Here is an 18,396-nt window from a genome sequence, read left to right on the forward strand (position 1 = left end):
GCCTTGTTGGGTTGCTTGTGCGCCCTGGTGATCAATGTCTCGTCCCGGAGTGTGGGCAACAACATTCTGGCCCGTAGTGACAATGATGATAGCAATAATGATAGCAATGATGGTTCTGCGATGAATTCAGGAATGGGAGAGAGCGACAGCAGTGATGGTGGTGATGATTCCTCAGACGACAGTGATGATAGCAACAACGAAGACGACAGTGATAGCGACGACTCTGAGAATGGCAGCAGCTCGGATGTCAGTGACAGCGATGATGGCTCGGCCGTGCAAGCCCAACAGCCTGCCGTTCTCGTGCCTGCATTTCCCGTGACTCCCAAGCCCCCAATTTTCGTCACACAGCCCGTAGACATGGACAAAGATGCACCTACGGAAGCTCTTGCGGCGGATCCACCAACCCCTGCTGGTGCTGAGGACAAGGATGCTCCCCAGTAACCCTCTGCGCTTTACAACGCACTCAGCATCCATCTACAAGCGAACCCTTCTGATCTAACCTTCACCAGCTCAGTGTACCAATCAAGTATAGAATGGAATGGCTGTGTGGTAAGGTAGAGTGAGCTCATCATGAATGCACCTGCACCACTTGGCATAAGCAAATCAATAGCAACTAAATTTATAATGTATACTGTAGATTTCTTCAAAACCCGTCCGAAATAACAGCATCATCTTGCCCTTGCCTTGATTTATAATTTTGAGTTTCTGCCTTGAGCACATAATCGACAGTAAGATAGTGGCAGTAACTCTTGCACTTGACTGCATCACGCATGACATGCTCATTAACGTAATGTGATTTCTTACTGAGATGTAAAGGTCGCGTTGAGCGCGCATCCTCCCATCTGCTTCGTCATGACACAGTGAACAGACTAGACATAATGTTTCTAAGATGAATTTTAGCATTTTTAATTTTATCCAGACAGTTTTCAAATCTTTCGATCTCTCTCTCTCCTCTCTCTCTCTCTCTCTCTCTCTCTCTCTCTCTCTCTCTCTCTCCTCTCTCTCTCTCTCTCTCTCTCTCTCTCTCTCTCTCTCTCTCTCTCTCTCGCTTTATCTCTCTCTCTCTCTAGCTATCTATCTATCTATCCTATCTCTCTCTCTCTCTCCCTCTCTCTCTCTCTCTCTCTCTCTCTCTCTCTCTCTCTCTCTCTCTCTCTCTCTCTCTCTCTCTCTCTCTCTCTCTCTCTCTCTCTCTCTCTCTCTCTCTCTCTCTCTCTCTCTCTCTCTCTCTCTCTCTCTCTCTCTCGCTTTATCTCTCTCTCTCTCTAGCTATCTATCTATCTATCCTATCTCTCTCTCTCTCCTCTCTCTCTCTCTCTCTCTCTCTCTCTCTCTCTCTCTCTCTCTCTCTCTCTCTCTCTCTCTCTCTCTCTCTCATAACACTCCAGGCTTATCATATTATACAATGTACACTATATGTATAGATCATCTTCATATCCATCTCTATACCTACAAGTACATGACAACGTACGTATTCACTTACATGTATACTCCACATTTGCTGCTCCAATAATTAATCTGATCGATTAACGTTATGACAAGTACAAGTACATGTATTCCTGAGTAGACATTTCACCGTCACATAAGCACTTATGTTGATAATTCAACATTATAAGAATACCAGTCCTCATATCCGAACGGCATCTTCCATGTTGAGCGTGATAGCATGTGCAGCACCATTTGGGAGCAGCGAAAGATACTTCAGTATGTCGGAGCATTCCTGCACCTGTAATACTGAAGAAGCTCTAAGAGCAGAAACTAGTAAGATGAAATCTTTTAGAACTGTATGAAGTTGTGTTGTGTGGGGGTTCCCTAAACCACACTGTCGGAGCAATCAGATAGTGGACAGAAACTCCAAAGGCTCTTTGGCTGTAACTGAGGGTTTCATGCACAATCGTGATTCAGCAGACGACAATGCTGTAATGATGTGGTGGCCAGGCCCCGAAACCCGCCCGACCGAACTGGCCTCGACTTCCACGCAAGCAGGTCTATCAGTACGCAGGGGAATCGAGAGTTTAAAAAATTACGAGGCTAGTTACAAAGGATCCGGGAAAGAAAGGCGGAGAGAAGCTTTTACTTTGTGATTCGGAGGTCTGTGTTTTCGTTTCAGTCGAATATTCCTACTGTTGTATTTCAACGGACATGTGCATTGCACATCACATTGGTACACACCCACAAGACATGTGCATTGTACATTGGTACACACCCACAAGACATGTACTTACACATACATCATCTACATGATTGTACAATGTATTCCATGTACAAAGTAGAACTCTACAAAGGGCCGCGTGAGTCTGTATGGGTAGACCTACTGCAGTCGAGACCCGAACATTTCCGGGCGTACACCCAACCCCTACACGACATTACAAGTGGTGGAGGGCAATTTCCATGAGCTAACGATATCATAATGGGCGTATGAGGTTCGGAGGCATCGCCGGGGGAAAGCATTCTCAAAGTTGAAAACTCACATTTTTTGTTCCTGGCGTTACACACCACCGGCAGGGAAAGTTACACAGAGGACCGGTGGTGCTTAGGCTGGCCCTGGCTGGGCCGACCAACCGATCGACCTACATGTACATCATGTACAGCAAAGGAGCGACGCAACAGCCAAGTGAAATCTGTCCCATACGAGCTTAAATCATGCTAAACTGATGGCCGTTAGATGATTGTGCATGTGCTGAGTGAAGCCAAAAGCTAGTCTTAAGAAAGAATATGTGAAAGATTCCCCTGAAAATGTGAAATACCCAAGTACGTACACCAGGTACACTGCATGTTACATCAAGGCCGCTGGCGTACGTTTTACTGAGTCCGAGGCTGTGCAACCTGACAACAGCTAACCACATCGTCGTCTTGTGCATGATTGTACAACACCGATTTTCTAATGAAGGTAACGACATCGACTGATTGGTTTTCTACTAACGGTAGTCGCTCTTTCCATGCAATCCGGTGCCTTTCATTTTACGGAACATGTGGCAAGTAACCAGTGAAAGACCATGAATTACTTGATGAAGACAGTCTCAGTCCAGTGGCTACTTTTTTTCTTCTTTTTTTTACTAGCAAACACAGCCCTGCTAATAATCAGGGGAAGAGGACAATTGAAGTGACACTGAAGAACAAGACAAAGGGGAGTAGGGGCGATGTGCCGATGTGGTTGGCGAGGCTCATCCGACCGGAAGTCTCGGAATCATAGCCTAGCCTACGACCAAGCATCGATAGGAATGTAGCTAGACTGCCCGTCGTCAAGTGACGACGGGCAGTGGAATCCCTTCCTGCCCGTCGTCACTTTTGACTTGACGACTAGCAGTGGATCGCTTTCCATCACTGATAAGTGATAGTGATTATCATGATTATAGTCTATTGAGTCTAGATACCCTTTGTCGGCTTTGACTTTTGAGCAGGCAGCACCGCGCTTTCCAGCCCGCGCATCGCGTTTGATTATGTCATTGGTCGACTCCAAGGCGACAATCACGTGACTAATCACAATCATAGATTATTTTTTTTACAGTCATGTACGTACATATGTAGATCTGCGCACTATGGCGCGCGACATGAGTTTTCCCGCTGAAATTTGATTCTTGACAATGACACAGGCGCTAGGCGTTGCAGATGTCATGCAGCGCATGCAGCGAAAACTGTAGCCCCGCTCGTACTTGTAAGCTTAGTTGTAGCTGCTGTCGATGTTGAATCATGTTTGTACTATCTCAGCGATCAAAATCCTCTAGCTACCAGCTAGCGCTGTAGCTAGTGTAGGTAGAATAGTTGGATAGCCTTGGCTTGAGCACGGTCAGACTGCGCAGAAACCCTCACAGCGTTATCGGTTTATAGCAGCTGGTTGTCGTCTGTCCAAGCACTGGATTTGACCATAGCAGTCACTTTGTGTGAATTGTAAGCTAAGTATTAATTATAATATTTTAAAGGATTGAGTATAAATAGCAACCGCTCCTACAAGTAACTACTCCTACACCATGTCGGTCTATTTCAGCTTTCTCTGGTCGTACATGCCGCATTTGGAACACCACCCGCTCCCTTTCACAGGCCCCACCTTAGGCTCTGGGAAATCCTTGAATGTATATGAAAAAATAATTTGTGTCAATTGTTCTCCGTGTCTGTCCACTACAGTGGGTACATAGAACTGAGAGTTTAACTGAGATCAACATCGACGAAACTCACCCTTGTCCAGTCATCAGCCATCTCCTGAGTATGAGCTGGAAACCTCCATCTGGACGGCCACCAATGGCATCCTCGTCAGGCAAGAAGGCAACTACCTCTAGCCATGTACGCCGTCCATCCTGGAACGCTGGCTCGGCATCATCAGCGTTTGCAAGCGCTCACTCAGCGAGTACCGACGCGTCTACATTGCGCACAACACGGGTACGATCGTCCAGCTTGGAAAGACGTCGGAGTATGCCCAGCTCTGTTGCCAGTAGCAGCAGCAGTGTGTCTGACCTGAATAGAAGATCGAATACTGAGCAAGCGTTGCCCCGTGGTCGTGATGCCACTGTAAAGAATACAGTGTCGTCGTCGAGGAGGTCTTCTTCAAATGTGCGAAGTGGTGAAAGACATGGCGTACCAGCTGCCATTCGCTCAACATCTGACATAACCCTTGCTCTGTCGCAAGGCCAAGCACCACACGGTAGAGTGACTTCAAGCACTAACGTTAGTAGCAATAGACAAGCTACTCAGCATCATGCAGCTGCAGTCAAGGCCAAGCATGCCACGTATCGACAAACACCCTCATTCGCGGCAGCCCATAGCAAGACTGCTCAAGCCAAGCCATTGCGCCACGGCAGTACAGCTGTTTCTGCAGCCAGGGATGATGACGTGAGGTTTCCGGCGTACCCCGCTAGTGGTTCAAAGGAGGAGAGGGGTAAAGAGACAGCAGTACGTGCTAATCCGCACACAGCCAAATCTTGGGATGGCACTATGGAAGGGCAGGACACTGACCGTGGTGGTTGGCTATTTCAGCAAGACACTTCACCAGCAGAGCAATATAGCACTGTTGACGATGAACATGACTATAATAGCCCAGCCTCCAGTCAAGCAGCTTCACAGCCATTACCCAGTGGATCTCGCTCCTCACAGCGCAATGCACACACCATGCCGTTCACTGCAGATGATGGCTGTTTTGATTCGCTTGCCGGGCATCGAAGTACGCATGCACGTTCAATCCTCACACAGACCATTCCCGTCAACGACACAAGTGAGCTGGATTCCAGTCACCGTCAGCCCACTCTAAGCAAGAGCAAGCAGCTGCCAGGTGACCACCACCACACTAACGTAACTCATCACACAACTGGCAAGTCACACCAGCACGATGGCCAGCGCTTTGACAGTGCACACTCTACCGTACACCAACACACCAGATCCAGCCACAAGTCGACGGCGTTGCCATCATCTTCTAGTGTGTCGTTCACTGGGCACGGTCGCAGTGCACAGATTGCAGAGCTGGAGAAAGAGGTCAAGGTAAGCAGGGGCGTAGCAGCCGGACCACTTTTTCGCCGGACCACGTCCAGAATGCAGGATTTTGCACCCTGATTTCAAATTTTTCCCAGTAACCCCCTCCCCCTCCGGCCGGACCACCTCCAACGGTGGTGCTACGTGCCTGATGCCAAGTAACGATCAGATACAGGTATATACATGTATATCCACAGGACAGACTTCAAATAGTTTCTGTGTACGGATGTATTGAGTAGGAAAACCTATAGCCGTCCACTTTTTCCATGGTGACTATGAAACCTATACATAAGCAACCTAGGTGAAGAATAAAATAATCCTGCTCAATTCACAAGTGCACATGCAATTTTGCATGTAAATTTGTGACATGACATTTTCGCAACTGTGTTATCCTCCAGGATCTACGCGAAGAGAACAGCAACCTTGCACAAGAGCTGGAGAAATTCAGGTACTACTAATGGTACTCAGTTATATCTTTAATAGCATTCTCACTTATACGTTGTAAGTACCATTGATCCACCCCAGGACCTAGCGGTTTGGTATAAGCACAGCTTTACCAAGACATAGAACAGCGCCCTTGTCCTCGTATTCTTTTTGCACAGGTCATTATACCAAGCAATGACATCAGCGTCATCTTCGTCTGCTAGTGATCATAATGCTGATACCAACCCGACTCATGGCTATCGCCGTAGCAACCTATTGAAGGCGCAGATTTTCCAACTAGAACGACAGGTCAGCACTGCACATGGACATTCGCATTGTGAAAGGCGAAGCGTGTCATTGCTGCAGAGACTGTGAATCGTGTGAAACTCTTGCAGCTTGTATGTTAAATATGTGCCGGAATGGTTTGCATCGTAAATGCAGCAGTATTGGCAAGTTTTTTTTACAAGGCTCATGTCATGCCCCCAACCAATAACAATAGCAATGAATATTATGGATCTGTGGTCGTCTAGGTCAAGAATCAATCACGTGACTGTAGCCCTAATTCATACATTGGTTTATGCCTTGTTCTCGTCAACCCCAAGGTATTGCTGCTATCAACGGCACTGTCAAAGCGTGCCAGTCTGGTGCAGGAAACTTTCAACACAATTGAGCAAGTTATGAACCTGCTCAGGTATGTCAATCTTTCAAAATGGCAGTGTGTTGTATCAGTTTACAAGAACTTCTATCTACTGTTATCGATTACAGGCAGGCATAGTGAGATGGTCTAAAACCATGATGGCTGAGAAACAGAGGGTACCATTATCATATACATAAGGTTTCGGCCACTTTTCGGTAGCCGGGTCTGATACTTTTCTCCCCCCCCCCCCCCCCCCGGACCCCTTTTGGGGGTGATGATGTTCCTGTGCATGGAGAAACACCAGTCAGAATGATTCAAGTAAAATGTACCATGCAACCAAAGATACATGGGAAGCAGTAGTTGACAGTATGTCCAGTGAAGTCGGGGAACCGATGTACCCGGAGGTTTGATACGAGAATTCCAAAACTAAACTGAGCATGCAAAATAAGCAGCTCCCATATGGTCTAGTGGTTAGGATTCGGCGCTCTCACCGCCGCGGCCCGGGTTCGATTCCCGGTGTGGGAACATGTCTTTTTTGCAAAATATATGGCTGCTGACAAATTCCATTTCAACATTCACTCCACACAACAACGGATCACGGTTGGTATTTTTTGGAGGGGTTTCATGTGCCCGAAATTTATTAATCATTCGAATCAAATTTTGAAACATCTGAGAGCAAAGTGATACTGTTCCAAGGCAATGATCAGGGAACAAGGGAATAGTGATAAGGTGAGAAACATTTTGAAGTCGTGGGCCGCGGTCACCCTGGGCAACCCGGTGCCCGGCCACCTCTGGGGGCATTTTGCGATGACAACCCGGTGTCATGTGTTTGCCCGAAGCTGCGGGCAGGCGATTGACCGCCAACCCCACATGCCTCCATGTGTACCAGTAATACTTGTACAGTGGGAGTGGAGGGTGGGGAAAACAAATTGTTGGTCAGCAATGACACACTCAGTTGCAGCACTTTCACCGGAAAGGGAACCTTATTTATTTTATTTATTTATTTATTCAACATCTCCTGGCCCGTCCGAAGACTGCCAATAAACATGAGAGGTCAGGTGATAGCCAACCACGGCAAGCTAAAAAGGGAAAAAAAAAGAAAGATGCTGTCAGAGAGGGAAAGGAGATAGGGAGAGAAAAGAAAGGGAGGCACATTAATAATACATGGGATCACTTCGGATGAGACAGTGTGGAAAGCTGGACTGTGAATTTCCTGATATCCTGGCATGTCTTAATGCTAGTAGGCAGGTTAGACCAAAGGGAGTATGCTGAGAAGAAAGGGGATTTCAAAAACAGAGAGGAACTAGCTCGGGGCAGTGATAAGGCATTGCGTGTTGGTCTAGTGGTAACAAACCAGTTGTACTTGGCAATATGTTTCGGGACTTGGGCTAGGAAGATTTTTTGCACAAGGATACAAAGATGCTGCTGATGTCGGGCAAGAAGAGGGTGCGTGGAAGCAAGTTTATAAAGACAAAGGGAGGCAAATGTTTGGTCTTTTCGAAACAGAATTTTCAGAAGCAAGCGTTGATGTACCTCCAGTCTGTGGAGTAAAGTCTGAGACAACCCGCACCAAGCTATATCGCAATAGTCAAATATAGGCAAAATGTACGACTTAAAGAACAATTCTCTGCAGTTATCATTCAAGTGTTGGCAGTGGGGTTGTAGCATACCTAAGGACGCACTCGCACGCTTGCACACAGACTGGACTTGTGGAGACCAGGAGAGTTGGCGGTCGAGAATAACGCCCAGGTGCTTGTGCTCGTTAACAACTTTAATAGGTGTACTATTTAGACCAGGAAAATACAGAAGTTGAGTGGGGGGCGAGGGAGAGAAGAACATGGCCTCGGTTTTGGCGAGGTTAGGCTTCAGTTTCCAGGTTTCCATCCATGTTACTGTAGCGTTGACCCCGGACTGCATGGAGGCCGTGAGGTTGTCTGCCGAGCTGTCGGAGCACATCAGAGCAGTGTCGTCAGCAAAAAGACTTACATTTGGTACAAGGGCTGGCAAGTCATTAACGTACAGTAGAAATAGGAGCGGCCCAAGTATGGACCCCTGGGGTACCCCAGACACGACTAGTAATGGGTCTGATAGGGAGGTAGATACTCTGACAGTCTGGTGGCGGCAGGAAAGATAGGATGAGAGCCATTGCAGGGCTGGACCGTGTACCAAGAAGACGGACTCTAGCTTTGCAAGCAGACCACGATGCCAGACGGTGTCGAAAGCTTTCGCTAGGTCAAAGAACACGATGCCAACATGCCGCCTGAGGTTCCGCTGGGTGTAGATGTCTTGTACTAGACGTGTTAGTTGGAAAGTTGTGGAGTCTCCACGGCAGAAACCGGATTGAGATGGTGAAAGCGCTGGGGTGACGTGGCAGTACAGAGACTCAAAGAAAATACGTTCACAGACCTTGGACACAGCGGGAAGGAGAGAGATTGGTCTGTAGTTGCCAGCCTGAGAGCGTTGGCCTTTCTTATAGATCGGGACGATAACAGCAGATTTCCAGACGGACGGAAATACTCCTGTACGATATGACAGGAGTATTTCCGTCCGTCTGGAAATCCTTGTTGTCACACTAACTTGATTTTTTTTTCTGTTTCTTATTCTAATTATTGTTATTTTTGCGGGTTCGTTTACTGGTTGCCATGGCGCCTTTGGCTTGTTGGTTTCGTGAATGTTAACTACGGTTTGCAATGTGCAAACCTCCATTTTGGCTTCACACACGTTTGTTGTACCAGGTACGTTGTTAAGCACCACTTTGCCTATTCTTCTGTGCGAATCTTAAAGTCTTGTCCGTTCTTTTTTTTTGTTGCCATGTCAGTCATTATCAAGCAGAAAGTGTTAAAAAGACTAGCGACTCATCGTCATCATCATCACCCAGATCAGCTGCCGCGTCTAGTCATAACGTGAGCACAGCGACGCGAAATGGCAGTGATGGTCACAAGCCAAGAGGTGTGTTCATTCCACGGCGTGAGTTTGACGACATGCTGCACAGCGTGTGCCATACACATGCCCGGATTGCCAAAGGCTTTGAGGTCAGTTGAATTTGTGCAAGTTGTTTACTAGTTTTCAGGGTGGGACATCGTTCAACTGATCATTAAGAAATGTTTAGATAACTGCATGAAAACGTAGGTTGCGAACGAACACTCAAAGCGTATGGTCATTTGGTACAAGATGAACTGAGTGCAATTAGTTCAGAACAACTTGCCGTCAGGCGAAATTACTAGTCAGTCGGCGACACGCATTTTTCACAAAAAATTGCGTTTCACCTGCTGGGAGAGTATGCGTGTACTCGAGTCTCATCCTGAGCACGTTTTTTTCTTCTTTTTTCAGCTCCAGTATAGCTGCCGGTATTTTTCATTGCAAAGCCGTCCTCGATTGTTGTGTTCGTTGTTCAAACGAAGTGGACATTCAATCATGAAGGCAGAGGACATAGGAGCCTGATTGGAGTTTCTCGTGGCATAGGACGGCCACACAGAGACACTTTGGGATTTTCTGAATATAAAATACCGTACGCACGATGCTGAGATCAATTTGTGCGGTATCAAATTGTTTGTGATCTACCACATCGAGCAGAACGGGATCCAAACACAAGCTTACCGATGGTTAGGCTGCCGACCTGACTGGACAAATGATCCCTGGCTTCACCAGACGCCAGAAGTCGGACACCATATCCTTTGCCGCGACGTCCATCTCCAAAAAGAACTCCATCTTCGTCGTGAAAAGGCTTGAAATACTCAATATTCAACCGAGATTCGCGGACTCGCGCTTTCTCAGATCGATTAATTTCCTGTTGGAACAGTTGCAGGGCAGCTTTCCGCCACTGTTTCAACAGGCGATGGCTCCAAAGCATGCCTGGAACAAGCCATATCGAGGTTGTAAGCCACCCCTCTCAGCAAAAAATTCGAAGAAATTCGAAATTTCAATGGTGGAAGATATACTATGAAGAGAATTTCAAAAAGTATGTTTCGTGGAGCGATCGCTCAACCTACGTCATTCAAACTTTGCAGGATGGCTCAGACGTACATGCTAGGCATGGAACCACAGGCGATGATGCCATAGCTGACACACAGAGTAACACACACAGCAGATTTGTGTGCACAGATACTAAATTAGTGGACGTCGTCATCTTCTTCCCGCTGATCTCGAATGTACTATGACGTGCTATTTCGCCTGACGGTTCTATCAGCTGATAGTAACAAGTGTCTGGGTGCATAATCAAAGGGCTAATGGATACCGTTTCAACATATCTATCAACAGTTTATTGCATTCCTCTGTGATTTCTGGTCGTTGCAGATGGGCACAACACCGGAACTAGAAAATGCTCTGGTATTCATGAGTCCCTTCCTGAAAGGCTCAAAGTCTACCCATAGACCTAACAGTGTGGCCAAGCACCGCAGTGCGCATGTAGACATCTGCAGAGATGGCAATGATGGCAGCGATAAGACCCAACGTTCCAATTCCAAGGCCAGCAGCAACAGCAACTTTGTTCAGCCACGCATTATTGATGTGTGTAGCGGGTCCTTACAGCACCTCAACCTCAGGCACGTGGTATGTACTGTAGCACTATAACCGCTACACACAGCTACACAGCCCATGGTTCTCTAAACAGTGCTTAGACACGAGTAACTGGACATTACTCCATCTGTGGACAGCATGCTGTTTCGTCCTTTGTGGACTCATCAGCGCAGCACAGAGAAAATGAGGATTGGACAGTGTATTATGGCATGGGGTTACCAAGTACTTGAAAAAATATCCAACGGGTCTAAGTCTATGTAGTTGAGTCTGTCGTAGAAGCTGTTTACCAAAGGTAAATGTGACTGGTGTCGTGCAAACATGGAAGAAGTTAAGGATAGCTTTTTAATCACGGTGGACCATACATCTTGGTGACTATATTCAATTGCTGCAATTGTTCTATTGACTTCAGGGTCATCTAGAAGGTGAGCTCTACCAGTTGTATGGCCACTTGCAACAGTTACTCATCTCGCTGCAGACAACTTACACGGTGCCTTGCATACACTGTCAGGAAACACCACCAGCAACTCAACTGCAATCTTCATCATCAGCATCCTTACTGCTTCCACAGCCAACACCACAAGGCTGTCAGACTTTAGAACGGCTCGGCAGGGCCCGATCTGCAAGAGCAAAGGGTGGATCTGCACCGAGTCCACGGCTTCTTAATGACGAAACTGCCCAGCCGCACAGCAATTTTAAACTTGACACCACATTGGAACCTACCCCTGATTTGGTGTCCAGCGGTAACCAAGGCAGGAAGTGCATGGTGGATGGAGGGCACCGCCATACTATGGCACTGGCCTCTCCATTTGTTCATACACATGCCGTGGAGCATTTGAACACGGCATGCTCTCGCTTGGACGTGGTATGCAAGCATCTCCTGGAGCTCTGCCTTCTGGTGCCTGCCGCACCTTTCGTGAGTCCATGTCCCCGTATTTGTAGTGGAAACGTGTGTGTGTGTGTGTGTGTATACGAGTGTGTCTGTGTGCTTATAACACTATCCGTACATGGTATTTAATGTCATGCCCAGCAGCGACGTGATAATTGGCTACTGTGTGCATGCAAACATTTATTGAACCTGGTCATAAATCTACCTTGAATTGTATACAAATGATCATTAGAACCAATGAAGAGGATTCTAATGACTACAATCATGTAGAGCATTGTTTAGAGTGATCTGGTCCTGTTTATGGCAAAAGAGAAGCTGGAAGCTGTGTAGTGTACCGCTGATATATTCCTTGCGTCTGCTGATGACATCTCCATCATACTCTCACAGGCGGCGCTAGATCGGCAAGAGTTGCCAATAGAGGACTGGTCAAACGAAGCTATACTGGCGCAGTTACCACCCAACATGCGCAACAGAAAAGAGGTATGTATGATTGCAGAGTTCCAGCCTTGGGCTAACCGGCCATGGTGCATGTACCTGCATCCTGGGAAATGCAAGGTAAAGGGGAAGAGCAGGCTAATATCAAAATGGCACTACACGTACTATGTGTCCTCTGGGTCGAATGGTGTTGGTCTGAGGAACTAACCGTTACTTACGGCTGTAATGCCCAGTTGGTCCTGTTTTCCAATCAGCCTCGGGATTCAGTTGCACTTACACCGCAGTGGGAAGAGTGAACCCTGCTAGTTTGGCAATTTAACAGAACGTTTCACTGGAAGGCAAGATTCCCTCTTTTCTTATGGGAGGTTGGCCAGTGATGACACTCTTAGAACCCGTAGTCTCCTGGATGTTGAATCAAATAGTGCTGGTCTCAAGAGGCTGCCAATTCAACTCAGCATCCAGACGACTACAGGTAACAAAAATTTGATTTCAAGCCAACCCTCACCTCTAAACACGATGTGTTGATACCTTCCTGTTGACCTACTTCGAATTATCTGTTAAAAGTACGTTAACTTGATTTGGGTTAATGCTGTGTGTGATTGTATGTGTTCGCAACTTCCCATGTGTGTGTACGTGGGTATATTTGCATGTGTTTGTGTGTGTATGTTGTGTGTGCACGTACCTGCGTATGTGTGTGTGTGTCTGTGTCCAGCTATGCAGTCATCTTGATGCACTTGTGAAAGCCGTCAAGTATACGCTGGCAATGAAAGACCAGGAAGTATGTTTACTCCCTCTGTTTGCCCGAGCCTCGGATTAGTTTTGAGATGAGGCTTTGTCGTGTACATCCAGCTTTGGAAATTTATATAATGGAGGGGGGGGGGGGCATGTGCAGTCATGTAGACAATACATAATAGATTCTTGGTTGGAGGGAAACAAGTCAGCACACGCAGCTCAGAAGCCATATAGTTTCTATATCGTGACACCTATGCTGCATTTTGTTCTCTGCACGCGCTTACCTAAGTTGGATTGATGACGGTAGTTAGTACTCCTTTTGTTTTGGTTTCATTGTTCTTTTTCCTCCTTCTTTTTCTCAGTTTTCCCCACCATGGCTGGTTAAAATCGCCCGCATCACATGTTTATTGGCACTATGTCATCGTGATTGTGGAATAATAATGCTTCGTGTGCTGAGACAATACATACCTATGATAAAAGTGGTTTGCCAATGCACCTAGATATGTTTACTATAGCGCACCGATGAGCCGTATATCATCATGATTCTTTTGTATTCTTTCCTCGCTGAATTGCGCAGGTCAGTGGCACTCATTCGGAACTGCAGTTCTATCAGCGTTGTCAGGAGTTGAACAATGACTATGTGTACGCATATCTTGATAAGATAAGGTATAAAACAGCTGTTTGTGATCATAGCCTGCAGTGTGTACGTGTGTGTGGGGTCTCAGATTACATTGCAGTCAGTGATATTATACGAGCTCATAATCATGGTGACGACTTTGGTTATTGATGCTAATAGACACATTGCCTAGTGTTACCAAGCCCTCAGAGGATGGGCACAGTATTGTGTGCATTTGAACATGACCATCACTGTCCAGTATGCAAGCATATCAAAAGTATTGTGTTTGTTCTGGTAGTTTATGTGAGAATTTGCTGACTCCTTTCCTGCCTCTTCTGTCTCCCTCTCATGATGAATGCGGCACTGCAGGGATCTGCTTGTAGCATATGAAGACCAGCTATCAGCTTCTCTTGGTGTTTCACTGACAGGTATGTGTAACAATACTCACTAGCCAAGGGTCAACACTTGCACATGATAGCTGCTCAATGGAATGAAAGCATCGCAACTCACCTGGACTGGATTGCTGGCAGTCAGTCAGCAATGGGACGAAATGTGTATGAGCTGCACTCAAAAATTCTGGAACACTGGTAGAGTGTCTGTCTTTGCATGGGTGATGTTCATATTTGCCAGGTTCTGTACCGGGATTGCATTTGATCTTGTGCTTCCCTTTCACCTCCCTCACCGTCTTGTGTGCTCATGATGCAGTCGTCTTGGAAGCATACGAGACTCTGAAAACTGTGCCATCCGAAGAAAGCCTTCGCACCTTTGTCAGCACTTTCAAGGATAACGCTAATGTGGTAAGTAGCTTGGTATGTGGCTAGGGACCAGTGGCGAATTGACTATATGCTTAGGCACTACTACATGTGGTGTGTGCTTGTGGATATCGATCCATTGGTTAGATGTACTGTATGTGACATGGGCACTGAGGTCGCTAATTTAATAACTGAAGTACGGCAGGGAACCTGAGAAATACGGACAGTCAAGGAGCTAGTCCATGCGTGCACATTTGTACCACCAGGGGATTGCTGATAGGTATCCTCAATTCCCGGGTATCCTTTGCGACAGGTTCCATTGTACTGACTCTCTGTAGGGGCTAGGGAGGGGGGAGGGTGAATGCCCCGGGGGGCTAAGTATGGTTGCAAGACCTCCACCGCGGATACCTTGTCTCTTCCCAACAGCTGGAAAATGAAAGTGCTTAGGGTTGTCCTATTATAGTGCACTTTCTAATAATTCTCCAGTCAAATTCCAATGAGCTGAAAACATTGTTTTCAAAGACAATGTCAATGCTTGTGTCTCTTCTCACCCTAATTGCTCACCCACTCTCCTTATTGTACATTTGCTAAACAGCTTTCCGAAGGTCTTGACACACTGCAAGCAGCAGGCTCATCAGGTACGTGCATAACGTTATTGAGTCATCCGGAGCCGAGCATCAACCTACAGTGTGTAGAATCTACAGTCACAACATGTGCGGAGAGAAGTGGGTGTAAGTGGTGTGCAACTGGTCAGTGTTGTACTGTTCATAAGTCTGTATCCCTCTATGCTAAACCATGCCGTAGCATGTTCCCGTACCGATCAGCGCGTCTGTGTGCATTGTTGTGTCCCTGCATTCTGACATGCAGATACCGCAGACTTATCGGCGTTGATGACGAACTTCACTGCTGCTGTCAGCACCATGCAGAAAGAGCACACGGCACTCTGGTCGAAGCATGCAGCAGAAACAGCTGCAAATACCAACTAACAATGCGTTCTTGCGCTAGCTATACTTCATGCGCTGATTTGGATATACTCTTGAGACCCGCATATCACATCTCTCTTTGATTGTTTTTTTGTTTTTTTGTATACTGTATTTGAATTCGCAAATCCGAACGAGCACAAATGCTCAATTACAAGGCAGCGGATATGTTATTGTGTTACAGGGAAGGAGGGTTGGGAGAAAAAATGAGAAAGAATTGTTGGAATGCAATGCCAAATCAAATTATCTGGATTCACATACATGTATTATGACTGAACATGAGGGTATGTGAATCAGATAATTTAGGCTGATATGACTGTACTGATTTTGAACTAGAAAATAAGAGTTTGTCACAAATTGTGTGTCAGAGATGCTGAGCTGCGTTGATTTAGGTTGGGAGACGTGCACATGGATCTTGGAAACCCGTGAATTAGAGACTATGCTGAAGAGGCAAGCAATTTTCATGGGCCTCTTTTTCGAACCTCCTTTTCTGGAAAGAAAATCCTGGGTGGACACACCTTTTCCCAAAAGCACTGCAAATCCGAACGCATTCCAGTAACTTACAATGTTTTGGCACTTGGCCATCGTCAGGTAAGTGAAACAATGAATGTTGCAGTGAAAGCCACAATGAAGCAGTCTATACGCAGAATGTTGCGCCAAATACGTGTCAAATCCGCGTTGGGGCGAGTTGGGGGGCAACCACAAGCCCCCTATGCACTGCTGAGAGAAGGTTCAGGCCAAAAAAACGAATTTCAATGAGCAGCACTATACTTGCAATGTCACACATGACTCGATGACAATGATCTGCAAGTTGACCCATCACATGATACCTGCAATTGTATTACCGGTATGGTCTATTTGACTAAATGAGTGTGCTTCCCAGTCGAAATGGAGATACTGACGAGTGCCAGTGTCTGGGGTGTTTTTGTGCTGGGCACGCTGGAATCAGAACCTCTGATAAGTAGTTTACCTGATAGCTAGACGAAACCTACTTGTAGAAAGATGCATTTTTCCGATAAACTGCAGTTGAGGAACAAGCTGCATTGGCTGATTGGGGACTGATTAAATTCTGCCAGCCATGCACAGAAAGATATTGTCTTCCAGCACTGACTAGATCCATAGAGTAGCGAGTGACACGCATCTATTCTAGGCACTAGAAGTAGACAGCATTAAAACGGGTCTTTATGGTATACCGTCCCTTTTTCTTTATGTCCATTCGGCTCGTTGGTTTGGCTGATATGTTCTGGACGGCGGTGTAACGGATAGCCTCAAGTTGAAGTTGAGTTTAAGCTCCGGGAAAGCAACAAGTACGTTGTGGTTCGAGAATCTAATCACGGTCATGAGTTCGTTACGCCTCACTAGCATCACCTGTGACTCCCATTCGCAGCGTATCATTGCTACTACTACTAGCACACTCTGTGTCAAGGTCCCAGATTTCAGCTCGTCTTTGGCGGTATTCTCAAAGGAAACGTAGCAAAGCGACCGCAAGCATTCACACTTCGTCTTCATCATGACTGTTACTAAAATAATACAGTCCTGGCGGTGCTACCAGTACTACCCCTGTTGATTGGCGATCGCCGCATTCGTTATGCAACAGTATAAACGAAGCCACACTGGCTGCGTGTGAAGGTTCCCTTTGTACTTGCACGTCCTGGAAATCACGGACGACTTTTAGTGCTCTGCCCGATAGTCGATACCTTACCTTCATGCTGATAGAGTATCCATTATCCAGGCGTTGACGAACCGATCACAGTCAGTGCATCGTGCACTGCTTTGATCTCCATCAAGAGTACATAAAAAAACCGGTTTATGTACTCTTGTCTCCATGCGCATAGGACACTGCAGTCTGTTACGATCTCCCTGCAGGGTACTATTGCTATGCAGGGAGATCGTAACAGACTGCGGTGACAACAACGTGTGAAACTGAATGTCAATAAAGTTATATCTTCAGTTTCACACATTGTTGGCGTCTTGGAGAGAATCAAAGCGATTCGTCCTGTTAGTATTTACCGCTAACTAACTTGTACTTCAAAAAGAAGTAAGCGTCACGGCTGTGATCAAGGAAGACAGGCAGGCGTCGTGCGAGCTTGCGCCATCTCCTGATAAGACTGTTATGCCATTACTGAAGTGACAAAGGGCAGAAAAGGTTTCTAAAACAAAACCTCTTTCATGGTGATGAAATCGACAACGTTCTCTATTACAACATCCCGAAGCATAGACCGTTGGCTAGCACGACATAGAGTGAGAGTTGGCAAACTCAGGCTGTTGCTTTTTCAGATGTAATTAGCGTCTGTCTTATCTCCAAATATATTGAAGTGATAATTATTATTATGCTCAACATTGCCCCCCCCCCCCCCCCCTCCCCTCCCACCGAGGACACTATCAAATTACTACCTCTGAGAATACTCCTTGAAAAGCGATCATTGAAATCATGGTCTGTGTGTGTGTGAGAGAGAGAGAGAGAGAGAGAGTGTGTGTGTGTGTGTGTGTGTGTGTGTGTGTGTGTGTGTGTGTGTGTGTGTGTGTGTGTGTGTGTGAGTGTGTGTGCGTGCGCGCGTGTGTGTGTGCGTATGCGTATGCGTGTGAGTAAATCACGATTATGCAGCTGCTGTTGAATCGACACCAACACGTGCGAGCACTTTGCACCTCAGCACTATCAGATCATTGCTGAGTCTATGAACTATTATGATCATGAGGTGCGGAGTCTTATCTTCTTCTGCTTGTGTGCTATTATGCTATACAGTGTATTTCTTGGAGCACGACCTGTTTTCTGTCTTCATACGTATGCCCATAAAGAGGTTTTGGGAGATGGGAGCTGCATTTGGCGACGAATTGGACGCGAAGAAAAGTACCTGTTGTGTAGACCAGCTACCCACAGTATTTACACGCGTGACACCTTTCTTGTCTTTTGCTTGGATCAACCGGGAGATGTGCTCAGCTGTCAACTTATACGAACATGGCAT

General features: G+C 46.5%; 1 protein-coding gene and 1 non-coding gene across 2 annotated transcripts; both read left to right on the forward strand.

Moving 5' to 3' along the window:
- Window positions 1-4,203: 4,203 nt before the first annotated feature.
- On the forward strand, window positions 4,204-15,601 carry LOC135805853 (uncharacterized). The gene is made up of 14 exons (XM_065319971.1): window positions 4,204-5,466; window positions 5,856-5,905; window positions 6,060-6,189; window positions 6,483-6,571; window positions 9,336-9,549; window positions 10,811-11,065; window positions 11,442-11,945; window positions 12,306-12,398; window positions 13,066-13,131; window positions 13,663-13,751; window positions 14,071-14,129; window positions 14,407-14,498; window positions 15,049-15,091; window positions 15,321-15,601. Exons 1-14 carry the CDS (start codon window positions 4,204-4,206, stop codon window positions 15,437-15,439), a joined length of 3,066 nt encoding a protein of 1,021 aa, XP_065176043.1. The 3' UTR covers window positions 15,440-15,601.
- On the forward strand, window positions 6,971-7,042 carry Trnae-cuc (transfer RNA glutamic acid (anticodon CUC)). Its single transcript has one exon. It is a non-coding gene; the product is annotated as a tRNA-Glu (tRNA).
- Window positions 15,602-18,396: the final 2,795 nt, after the last annotated feature.

This window comes from Sycon ciliatum, chromosome 1 (assembly GCF_964019385.1).
Source record: "Sycon ciliatum chromosome 1, ocSycCili1.1, whole genome shotgun sequence".
NCBI classification, from domain to species: domain Eukaryota; kingdom Metazoa; phylum Porifera; class Calcarea; order Leucosolenida; family Sycettidae; genus Sycon; species Sycon ciliatum.